The following is a 12,608-nucleotide window of genomic DNA, read 5'->3' as shown; positions in this document are numbered from 1 at the left end:
TAAGCTAATGGAATCACCTCTCCTGTACTGATAATTTAAACTTGTAGAAGAGTCATTCTAAGCTGCACTCGAAAGTTAAGAGGCCCACGAACCTCTGAAGTAGCAATGATTGTGACGTATTCAGTTAAAACAGCATTGTTCTACAAATGCAAAATTAGTAAAAATATACTTAATATAACGGATACTTATTTTCCGTTATAACATCTAAAAATTTGAAACCATCGACAGTTTTTTTCTTTCACATCAACAGAAGTCTGTGAAAAAATGGTAAGTGCGATCAAAATCAAGCTTTGAATATCTACACTGCTTTATTTGCAAACATTAATGAAAATTAATGAGCACACCTTCAATCAGATCATTTGTAAATACCAAAAATATAGTTAAATGAATTGCAGTCAAGAAACTGAATTCCTAAAGAGTTAACTTTAAAAAATTACGCATTAGTGTCAGATGCAAAAGAATTGGACAAGATACGTGCAACAGACTAAAGTAAACAAATTGCCTTTTTGAAAGGAACTAATATTTTGCTGTGGCTGATTATTATCAATGGTCCTTATTTCCTATTCATTAAACCTGATGGTATCATTGCATAGTTGTGCCATTTAAGGATACAATTTTGGACAGTTATTATAAAACTGTAACATTGCTTTGCATAAGTATTAATTTTAATCAGAAATGTTTTTAAAAAGCCAGTTATATTTTCACATGTTGCTGGTGAAATGAGAGGGCCTATGTAGCTGCTGTTCAGTGTGTGCATAAAGCGTACCGCTGTCTCTTTCATATCCTCCATGCATCTTGTGGCTAGTGCGGCTGTCAGGACTGGAATTCCTGTTTCATGATGCTCTCTCGTCTTATCATCCTCAAACCCCATCAAACAACAATCGATTAGTCTCAGTCTTCTGGCACCGAATCCGATACTTTCCCAAGGATCAAACAGCCACGTTCTCTACGAAAAAACAAAGAGAGAGAAAAGAAATAATAAAACAATCTGATCGCTCTAACGCCTGCAGCACTCTATGAAATAAAAATCAGATTTTCGCTCGTTGGTTCTGACGAGTGATATATCGTCCATCTCAATCCATTTTATGTGGAAGTGTTGGAAAGGCGTGGTGTTTGCAAATCTGCACATCTGTGTTCTGCTGCACGTGACGACATTGTACCATCTATAACAGCTGCTTAAACACATGCAGGTAGACTGTGCTGGCAAGCACGTTGATTCAATATCGTCATGTTATCTTAATTTTCTAAGTTACTTTTTCCTTTGATGTCCAGCGATACTTGACGATAGAGATCGGATCACATAAGATTCAGATCACATTTTGTGGGAAAAAAAAACTTAAAGAAGCAAAATGCCTTCATTTTTCTTCAGTCCATTCCCCCCACAGTGTGAACAGCAAAATAAATAGGGGCAATGACCAGCTGATAAGCACAGGGTAACATAACGATTGATGTGGCCCTATGGTAGTCACAGTTGTTCAACAGCTCAGAGCTAACCCAATCAAATAAATCCTCAAATCTAAATAGTCGGCGTTTAAGTACCCTAAATGCACGTATATGGAGTACCTCACGATCTGTTTTACGAAATAGTTTCATAATATGTTAAGATTACCTCATAAAATCTAGCCAGTTGTGAATTGGCTTCCATTCACTATTGGCTACCTATTTAATAAGTTGGCCATCAGAAGCCTCATTAGATCAATGAAAATAGTGAGCCTATTATTTTGAACAAAGTGTTTGGACTGCAAGTCATATTAGTGGGGAATAATTTCAAAGGATATTCTGAGCTGATTTCGTTTCTGCACTGCTTCCACGAACAGCTGTAAATTCCACGGATGCCTTACAATTTTAATCATACACCTTCGCGGGAAAGGTGCTTCATTTCAATATTAGATTTCACACATACGGACAAGTTTTCGATTGGCGAATGTTTATATGCTGTGGGTGACATGTTTGTTTGCCAGCGTAGTGGGGGAAGGGCACCCCATAGTGGGTTAACGTCCTTGATGGCTGGTGCTGCTCACGCAGACACTAGGTGAAGAACGCTATTTTTGTTTTTTTTATTTTATATTTATTGCCACCTAACACCCCCCACCCCCGATCCGAATCAGCGTGTTTGTTTTTAGTACAAGAGATGAAGTTTTTTTTAAAGGAGAAATGTCTTACATCATTTCACTGAGACAAATGTTCTGAGGATTCATGGGCAGCGCTTCAAGTGAAATCATGTGCTTTGGATGAGTTCGAAACTGTACGAGGTCAGAATCTCTGCCAAAGCCGAGAGTTTGCAGTGCACGATATGGACCAAAGCCTGCCTCGTCCCCTTAATAGCAGTCAAACATGGGGTGTACAAAATCGTTTACTTCTTAAAAAATACATTAATTTAATCACATTCACGAAATGCATTTCTGAGAGTTTGCTGAAGACCCGCTTTCATTCAGCAATCATCTATCAAGGCGAACCCAACAACTCTTTGCAAAGCCTTTATTGTCCTAAAGGACACGATTGATCTGGTCCTAATATTATTGAAACCTCCGTGGTGTTCTGCTACTCGCTAACATTGGCACTTGCTTCAATAGTTCGGCTTTGCTTTATCGCTTTTGGCGTGGAATCAAATTAGTATGAGGATGGAGTGAAAGGACAAGGCACACAGGCTTGACCCCTTATGAGAAACCGTGTGCTCATCGTTTATTTCCGTACTGAAATTATATGGTGAATACCTCAAATATTATAGTCACGCATTCACTCAAGGGAAATGCGGCACGAGGAAGTTAATTTGTTAGCCAATACCCCAATTCCAGTATCGGACAGATAGAGATGCATGAAATATACCGTAGCATTTCACTCAAGTTTGCAATCGGTAAATCTCTGTGGCAATTTAGACAAATAATACCACACCGTAGTTTTCAGCGAGGGAAGTAAGTTTCTTCCCTCGCTGAAAACTACGGAGAAAAACTATATTGTGTATTAGTAATTCAAAATAGTCGTCAGGGGTAAACATTCATCCAGAGTACAAAAAACGGAATATTAGTTTTTGGGACCGCAAGTCCACAAGCCCATGAACAATAGCAATTATTTTTTGGACCAATGCATAACACGTGTAAACCAAAATGCGTTAATTTCTGCTAACATGCTTAAACTTGAGTTTAATTTTTTTTTAATATTGAGCCTGTTTGTCATTCCCTTGTTTCTTCTCTTACTACTTCTTCAAAGTTGATTGTTCGGGGGACTTAAAATTATGCCTATAGAAGTGGAGATATTTGACTGTGAACGAAGCTAGCACGCCCATGGAGTCTTTAATTGAGATCGGGCTATTTCTCCCTTAAACCATACAGCGCATCTTAATGTCCACAGATCCAGATCACATAATCATTACATTTAGATAGATTCCACTTTCAATAATCTACATTAAAAAAATCAGTCCCGCGGGGGGTGGGGAGGGGGCGGTGGAAGTGGGACGGAATCTCCTTGGAGTCCAGAAGAGGGAAGGTTAACTCAGCGTTGGACGAGTTCAACCGCTGAGAATTGCCTTCAGAAATTCACTTTAGCACATGAAACATTTTTGACATCAATGGTTGACAGAAATTTAGTGCAGGTTATATTTTCGACAGGTTTCTGGATTGAAATTTAGTCTTTCGGATTTTAAATGGGGGGAAGGTGGAAGATTCGGTGCAGCTTTAAATGTGTGACGGAATGTAGATCTCCGGATAGGTCTTTGATCTGTGATGAAATGTCAAAGACAGACGAATGGCAATTGATGCCGAAGCCATATAAAATCGAGCCGTGGAACTCATATTCCCAGGATCGACAGGAATGTGGGAATTACTGTACCCACAACAACTCAAACCTACCACTTTAATCTCGTCTTGACCCTAATTCATTGCTTTCTCCCTTCACTTCATCATATAGATAAAACACTTAACATTAAACTACTTTAACCCGGCCAGACTTGCTCAAACAGAAGCGTAGCTGGAAAATCAGATATTGGGTACTATCGGTGGCAAAATGCAACAGGTAAAGCGTAAATCAGAGAGAAAAAAAACGTCCTTTGTATTAAACTTTTGGATATTCAGTTAAAACGGTGAAACACCGGTGCTGTAAAGGAAATAAATACCTTGACATCCAAATCAATAAAAAAGGCAAATGAAAGCAATCGCGCTGTGTGGTAATATCCAGGACAAGAGTAAAATTACAAAAACATTTCAGTTACGCATTACCACAGGCACGCTCTTTATTGGAAAAGTCAAAAGCTGTAAGAATGTAGCGGCAGTGTCAGCTCGCCTGCTCCAATTGCTTTCCTCGTCTATTAAAGTGCAGAGTTTGTTATGTTAGACCATTTGGAATAACGCTCACAAACCTCCACGCATTTTTTTTTTGACAGGAAGGTCTTCGAATTTGCAACCAGCTGAGCTTAATTTGAAGGCATTTAAACCTCAATATCTGATTTTGTGTGACGATGGGACCAAACGGGCTTTTAGATCAGAAAGCCAAAGCAAATAAATAACGTTGTTAAATGACAGCGAAGTAAATATGTCGGATGTTTACATTCTGCTTTTGGAGCAGTTTAATAGTAAAATAAATACACGTTGCACAATTTGTTCCAATCGAGCATTTCGTATTGAAAACTGGTACTTCTTTGTGCCTAAATATTTCTCTAATTATTTAGAGCAATGCACCCAGTTCCCTATCAATGAAATTACTTTGTCACGGGCATTGAAGATGTTTGTATGTTTAAGCTACAGAACGCGTTCACAATATGTGATCCAATCTGCAAAATGGGAAAATCTAATTCATACTATCCCCGCAATTCACGAACTAGTTCAGTTCACACAGGCAAACAATAGGCTACGAATCGCTCTTCCAACATTCTTTTCACATCTTGGCGTTCCGTCTACGCACTACAGTACTCCAGATCTCGAAGCAGCATAACGTCGCTGTGTATGTTTTTAATTACCCTCTCCCTCTGTATCTGGAAGGTCAATAAGCCAGTGGCAGACGGCGGTAAAACACTACCCTTCTCATTCTAGATCACCCGCCGTTGGCAGTAGCCGTTCTGTTTGTCTTTTCTGCACCGTTCGTTAAATCCCGCTCTCTCGTGGGGGTAGTAACAATTCACCACAAATAGCTCTTCATCATCAAAGTTATCCCTTATAGATAAACCAAGTTAAATTTTATATGGTTTAAAGTTTAGATCATAGGTATTTATTGCAGAAAATATACAAAGGTATTTACAAAACAATCACAAAAATATGAATGCATTTAGACACCAGATCTTTATGCATTGGAACATGGCACATCAATAAATAAATAAATGTTTCTCAAGAAAAGAAAGACTAACCAACTGCATAACAGTTTGGTCCATTTTCTATAAACTCATTGTCACTCTAGACCTTTTCCATTTATCAGTTTTGGAAAACAAAAATAAAATAATTCAACTTTCCTGCGTCATCAATAGCAGTTATGATTGTTGAAGGCATGCATAGTAAAGGAAGGATTGAGTTCCAACAACATTCATCGTCAGGATAAAATGATGTGAATGGCAAAAATACACCTCAGAAGTACAAATGATTGCATAGCCGCACGATTGGATGGGTCCGCGTCCAAGGCTGGTTTTCTGTAAGTGCTCCTCACGTTCTTTCCACTAGCTATTTTGTGCTCTGCGCTCGTTATCCATCAACGGCAAGGATCAACGTGTTTAAGTATCCAGACGTCAAACTGTTGTCTGTCCAGCGGTTGGCCCTTTGTGACAAATCTCGCTCACCTAGTAAAACAGCAACACACTAAACTGAGATTAGTCCAACCCAAAGACGGTCATTTTAGCACCTCGATTTGACAACGGGGTACAGGAGTGGGGGTAGAAACGGGGAGGGGTGGTTAGAGAAAAGGAGAGAATCTCTATTTGAATGAACTCCTGCTCTCTGTAGTCATTATTTTGCATAATCAATATTTACACTCCCTCTCGGCCACAGGCCTTCTGAACCCGATCGCTTTACCTATTGGTTATAATGGATTGCGCTGGGAAGCGAGAGGTCAGAAAGTGAAAGCGCCGAGGTCATTATAGACAATGGTGTTGGGGCGGTTTTCGATGAAAAGTGAAGACCTGATTAACTAATTGATGAGCAGTGAAGATCAGCGGGAGAAGAACAAGACGGAAAAGAAGTAAGCAAGAGAGAGGAAGAAAGTGAAAAACTAGAAGTTGTAACGTTTTAGTAACAGCATTTTAAAAGAATAAAAAGGGAAGCACAAATCGTCGTTACTACAAAAACACCGCGGGCAAAATATTTTTTTCGAAAATAGTGTATTTAGATGTAAACATCCCGATAGAAGTTAATTTTAATGAAAATACAACCCATCTGGACTCGGATGGGACTGGAAGTTCTTGTTTACCTCTACTGGCGCCGCTTCAAATTATTTGTACAGGACATTGAGTAAACGCTGCCAAGTTTAGCGTACCTTTGTCCTAAGGGAAGCTGCTAGTGTGATGCGGACATTGACCACGCTCCTTCCATCCTCCACACTGAGAACGCGTAACTAAGTCTCTCGTGTGCCACATAACTGCAGCTCGACATTTTGTTGTCCAGCTCGTCGCTTTGTAAGACCTGGTAAAGGAAATCGATGTAACGCGCCGCGAGTTTGAGGGTCTGGATTTTGCTCAGTTTATCCGATGGGAGGGTCGGAATAATTTTGCGCAGAGCGGAGAAAGCTTCGTTTAGGGACTGCGTCCTCTGGCGCTCCCTTACATTGGCCATGACCCTCTGAGTCTGCAGTTCTTCGAAGGACTGAGGGCTACCGTCCGTTTTCTTGCCCCTTTTCCCCGAGGCAGGGCTATCTGTTTCCTCGCCAGATTTCCTGCTCGGTCGCCTCTTTCTGACACTTTTCTTCTGCTGCCTGTCTCCTTCGTCTTCGCTGTTGCTCAGACTCTCTATTGGAGAGACCGAGGAGTTCTCTTCGTCCTGCATGATCGCCTCTAACATCGGTTTAAAACAAATGCAAGGATATCCAGCTGTCGGCCGTGAGGCGGTTATGGAGGGCTTATTTAGTGTAATGAATTATCAAAGCAAGCTGAACTTTTCCAAACGGTGACCTCTGAGAAACTGGTCTGGGTTACAGAAAACTTTTTCAGGGGAAAGGGAGGGGGGGGTGTAATATAGTCCTCGGTCCCGGGACCTTTCGGAGATCGAACTGATTGGCTAATATGAATTTTCATCACTGGATGAGGTGGAGCCATGTTGCAAGGGCCATCAGTTAACAGATCTACTGCAGAAAAAAAGATTCAAACATAAGCTTCTGTAGCGGCTGGTGGCGTTATTTTAGCACAGAAATGGTTGTTTAATAGTATTTGATATTTATTTAACGTTGGTTTAGACCTTCCACTATTCTGCTTCGGTGGTATATAACGCTTTTGTAATGTAGATTTTGAATTGCTGGCGGGTTCATAGGAATATATGCTTTGTTTTATATATTTTTTATATGTAAAGGCAATGGGTAACTAACCGGCCGTGTTTGTTGTAAGGATGTTGGATTATTTCAGAGAACATGCTTAGAACATTTTTCAGTCGATCTGAGGATCTTAGTTGGAGTTATCAGAAGACAAATCATGATGATTTGAGGGCTTATTGATTTGACTTAACACTTACCAAGACGCTTGCTAGTCGACTTCTATTATTACCTGACTGAATTTCACCTTTACTGGTTCAATTTCGAGTTAAAATGATCAAGCACGCTTTTGATATCAAACACGCTCCACGTACTTCTCACAGAAAAGGGGAAATCCTTTCAACACTATATCCAGCCTGTGTGAAGATTCTTTCAGTTAAAGGAAGAATCTTCGAACTACAAGGAAAACAATCTCTCAGTTAAACTGTTGACTAGCTTCAGAGATATCCTAATGCTGCACATCGAGGCCTTGGATTGTGATGAGGTATGGATGTGATACCTTGGATGTGATATGAATTATATCCCGGAATAGGTGATGGTGTATATTGCTTGCTTATGTGCGGAATTTTAAAAAAAAGCAAGTTAACTTAAAAAAAGGAAAATAAATTGTTGAAAGTTTCGAAAAATTATAAGCGAGCTAACTGCGTAAATCTTGACAAGAACCAATTTATGTAGTGCGGATTAATTAATCCGTAAACTCAGCGGCAAAAACAAGATTATCTATAGTGGGGAGTCAGATAGGTCCAGATGTCCAGATAACATTAAGCGGGGGATGAATTCCCCTCCTGATTTATAACTGTTCAAAATCTGAGCGTACTTAAACACATGACATGCAGAAAGGATACCTGTGCAGTACAAATATTTTCCTTGAATGGTTTCATTCAAATCCCCAGCCGGATACATCGACTTTGTTCCATTAGGGACAGGGAGTTCTAGTACAAAGCTCCGAACGCAGCAGGATCTCGGAGGAACAGTCAAGCCGCGAAGTCCAAAACGCAACATAAACATCACCTAGTGCGAGAAAAAGAAGAAAACCATCCAAGAATAGCACATAAAACTGTTTAATGTGAGCTGGTGCCGTTTAAGGTTGCCTGTAATGGCGCAACATTAATCGCAGTCTGTATTTTTAAATGACCAGTAGTAATTGTTCACCAGGGCATTGAACTTCTCCTGTGGAACCGCTTCGCCGTAACCCTTGTTGTATAAGGACACCCGAATAAAATATATTTACACACATACACAGATAGGTATGCACACGTTAGGTAGGCATTGGGTCAATTATATGTGCGCATGAAATTATATTGTTCCACTTTAGTAATCGTATTTATCTATATTCTCTACTTACAGCTTGACTGGGTAAGATTAAATTCTGAACAATTGATGCAACAGTGACTTACTGGCAGAGTTGTTCCACAGATAAGATAATTTTGAATTGTTTGTTCAGGGGTGCTCGCCCCCCTACTTTACAAACTTAAAGCATGGAGACAATAAAATCCCAAATAACAGAACAGGCTTTGAATTTCAAAACAAAATACATTGAAAACTGTTATAGAAAACGATCCCTTTTAGCTTTAGATTCTTAAGGTTAACAATTTCTATATATTTATGCAAACAGCATTTCAAATTGCTCAGGTTGCACCATATTTGAACACTTTATGCACTGACCAACCTTGAGCAATAGAGGGCGCTCGTTCCCAGGAAAAGACGTACAGCATTGAAAGAAAATACTTGATTCTCCATTCAGGATTGCTTAATGTTATTTCCAATATGCAAGTGTAAAAGAGAACAAAATAATTGTTACTCCAGATCCGATGCAGCACAAAGAAAACACAGTAAGATAAAGAACACAATAAAACACAATAAATGCAGAAGATAACTCAATTGTATGCACATAAAGTAACTGTGCATGAAGTGACTCTGACAGGAAATGATGAAGTAGTGATGGTGGTGAGGGGGGAGTGTTAGTGGGTGGAGGTATTGATGAGGCATATTGTTTGGGGTAAGTAACTGTTTTTGAGTCTGGTGATCCAGGCGTAGATGCTAAGCAGCCTCCTTCCTGAAGGGACTGGGACAAACAGTCGATGAACAAGTTGGGTGTGATCCTTCATGGTATTGATGGCCTTTCTCCTTCTGTACATACGTCCTTGAAGACAGGGTGGACGGAAAAGGAAAGAGAGTGAATGCATAAAGGAAGAAATGCAATTGAACGGAGCGGACTTTTAGATCAAGAAAATACTGAAATACAACATCAATCCAGAGTAAAAAGACTTGTGAAATAACCTTGCCCCATATCAGAAAGAATCAGAATTAGATTTGTTATCACTGTATTAATTGACTCTGGTTGTGGCGAGGGTGCTTAATGATGGATTTCAGGATCTTGGATGGAGAGAATGCCAACTTCTTGAATCACCACCTCTTGAAGATGTCCTCAAAGGTAGAGAGATGATGGAGCTGGCGGACACTACAACCTTTTGCAGCCTCATGCAATCCTGTTTATTGAAGCCTCCATACCAAGCTGTGATGAATATCATCCATTGTACATCTGTAGAAATTGGCCAGTGTGTTTCATGGCATACCAAACCTCTTCAAACTCCTAATGGAGTGGAGCTACTAGTGTGCCTTCTTCATGATTGCATTGTGTGCTGGACCCAGGATAGATCCATAAAGATGTTGACCGTCATGAACTTGAAGTTGCTCACTCTTTCCACTCCTGGCCCCTGAATGTTTCTGGTGTGTGTTCTCACAACTTCTTGACGTCCACAACCAGATCATTGGTTTTGCTGACACTGAGTGTGAGGTCACCAAGAGAGCTCTCAACCACCCAGGCTAACTGATCTCATTCTTGAATGCCTCCTCATCACCATCTGAGATTTTACCAACATTTTATTTCAACATTATCTGTTGGTAAAGTCATGATGCATCACTTTAAAGACACACTATGCAACCATAGACAATTCCCCATGATGTTCATAAACAGTGCCAACATGATCAGGTTGCTAAAGATGAACAGCAAAATAAAGTGGAAATAATTGCATTATTTGATGGATCTTCTAATTGATTAATGTTTCGTAAAACCTGTTACTTTTTAGCTGAATACTCACAAATTGCAGCAATTCCTCAATACAATTGTTTATGAAACAAATGTCATTGAAAGCAAACAATCTATGGGATTCATAAACAATCTTAGCACCGTACTTGCCAGGAAATGTAGAGGAGGCTTGACCCCAAATGTAGAGCAAGTCAAGTCACTTTTTATTATCATTTCAACCATAACTACTATGTACAGTACATAGTAAAAATGAGACAATGCCTTTCAAGACCATGGTGTTACATGACACAGCACAAAAACTAGACTGAACTACGTAAAAAACAACACAGAGAGAAAAAAAAACAACTACACTAGACTACAGACCTACACTGGACTGCATAAAGTGCACAAAAACAGTTCAGGCATTACAATAAATAATAAACAGCACAATATGGCAGTAAGGTGTCAGTCCAGACTGGGTATTGAGGAGTCCGATAGCTTGGGGGAAGAAACTGTTATATAGTCTGGTCGTGAGAGCCTGAATGCTTTGGTGCCTTTTCCCTGACGGCAGGAGGGAGAAGAGTCTCTATGAGGGGTGTGTGGCGTCCTTCATAATGCTGTTTGCTTTGCAGATGCAGTGTGTAGTGTAAATGTCTGTGATGGCGGGAAGAGAGACCCCAATGATCTTCTCAGCTGACCTCACTATCCACTGCAGTGTCTTGCGATCTGAGATGGTGCAATTTCCGAACCAGGCAGTGATGCAGCTGCTCAGGATGCTCTCAATACAACCCCTGTAGAATGTGATGAGGATGGGGGGTGAGTGATGGACTTTCCTCAGCCTTCGCAGAAAGTAGAGATGCTGCTGGGCTTTCTTTGCTATGGAGCTGGTGTTGAGGGACCAGGTGAGATTCTCCGCCAGGTGAACACCAAAAAATTTGGTGTTCTTAACAATCTCTACCAAGGAGCCATCGATGTTCAGTGGGGAGTGGTTGCTCCGTGCCTTCCTGATGTCAACAACCATCTCTTTTGTTTTGTTCACATTCAGAGACAGGTTGTTGGCTCTGCACCAGTCTGTTAGCTGCTGCACCTCCTCTCTGTAAGCTGACTCACCATTCTTGCTGATGAGACCCACCATGGTCGTGTCATTGGCAAACTTGATGATATGGTTTGAGCTGTGTGTTGCAGCATAGTCGTGGGTCAGCAGAAGGAACAGCAGTGGACTGAGCACGCAACCCTGGGGAGCCCCTGTGCTCAGTGTGATGGTGTTGGAGATGCTGCTCCCGATCTAGACTGACTGAGGTCTCCCAGTCAGGAAGTCTAGGATCAAGGGGTGATTTAGCAGTGAGTGATTACTTTAATAATAAACCACTAAATAACAAGCCACCAGGCAGTGGAAAAACAAGAGAGAACAGATATTTAAAAGCACAAGGCAACAAGTTAACTAAAAGCTAGGAGCAATTGGTTGAGGCTAGCTGGTTTGAATTAGTGAACTAGAACTATTAAAGAGAGCTGGGTTCAAATAGGCTGCAGGTGATGAGTTGGAAATGAGTTGTAGGTGACTCCTGTCAGCTGAATGGAGGTGCCTGCCTGTGCAGGCCTGACACTGCACCCTTCCTACAGCCAGCACCTGATGTCCCAGGGTGATTTGGATGGATCCTGTCATTACGTGAATGAAACCACCAGAGAAAAGTACTGGTAGATGCAAAGCAGATTCTTTATTCGACAAAACAAGACACAGCAGGCATTATAAACAGATGCTTTTGGTCGAAAGGTCTCACTGGCCCAACATGGGGCTCGATATTTCATGTGCCAAGCAGCAAAGGACAATTCCATATTTACAAAATATGGACAATGCTTTCTTGGAAACTACATACAAACTTCACACCTCCCTCCTTGCATGCACACCATAGACATCCAAATGAATTTTAATCAGCATTGACTGGTCTGAGATTCATAGCTTTTAGGAACCCATTGTAGAGAGCTGCACTCCAAATAAAATCCACAATATGAGGGGTGATTGATAAGTTTGTGGCCTAAGGTAGAAGGAGTCAATGTTAGAAAATCTAGCACATTTATTTTCCAACATAGTCCCCTCCTACATTTACACACTTAGTCCAGCGGTTGTGGAGCATACAGATCTTGGACCTCC

General features: G+C 40.7%; 1 protein-coding gene across 4 annotated transcripts; it reads right to left on the bottom strand.

The window, feature by feature from the left end:
• Window positions 1–643: 643 nt before the first annotated feature.
• On the bottom strand, window positions 644–7,109 carry twist1a (twist family bHLH transcription factor 1a). 4 transcript variants are annotated; one of them, XM_073054103.1, is made up of 2 exons: window positions 6,448–7,109; window positions 644–946 (listed from the first exon to the last, which is right to left on the bottom strand). In XM_073054103.1, exon 1 carries the CDS (start codon window positions 6,966–6,968, stop codon window positions 6,468–6,470), a length of 501 nt encoding a protein of 166 aa, XP_072910204.1. In that variant the 5' UTR covers window positions 6,969–7,109; the 3' UTR covers window positions 644–946; window positions 6,448–6,467. The 4 variants fall into 4 exon arrangements, 3 of the variants coding, with proteins under 3 accessions (XP_072910204.1, XP_072910203.1, XP_072910202.1); XR_012099963.1 differs by lacking the exon at window positions 644–946 and adding an exon at window positions 5,164–5,755 and having other exon boundaries at window positions 6,382–7,109; XM_073054102.1 differs by lacking the exon at window positions 644–946 and adding an exon at window positions 5,164–5,774.
• Window positions 7,110–12,608: the final 5,499 nt, after the last annotated feature.

This window comes from Hemitrygon akajei, chromosome 8 (genome assembly GCF_048418815.1).
Source record: "Hemitrygon akajei chromosome 8, sHemAka1.3, whole genome shotgun sequence".
In the NCBI taxonomy this organism is placed as follows: Eukaryota; Metazoa; Chordata; class Chondrichthyes; order Myliobatiformes; family Dasyatidae; genus Hemitrygon; species Hemitrygon akajei.
The sequence above is the reverse complement of the archived record's forward strand: the minus strand, read 5'-3'. Positions and strand labels throughout refer to the sequence as shown.

Coding starts and splice junctions, on each gene's coding strand:
- twist1a (XM_073054103.1), bottom strand. CDS start 6,968: ATGTTAGAGGCGATCATGCAGGACGAAGAGAACTCCTCGGTCTCTCCA.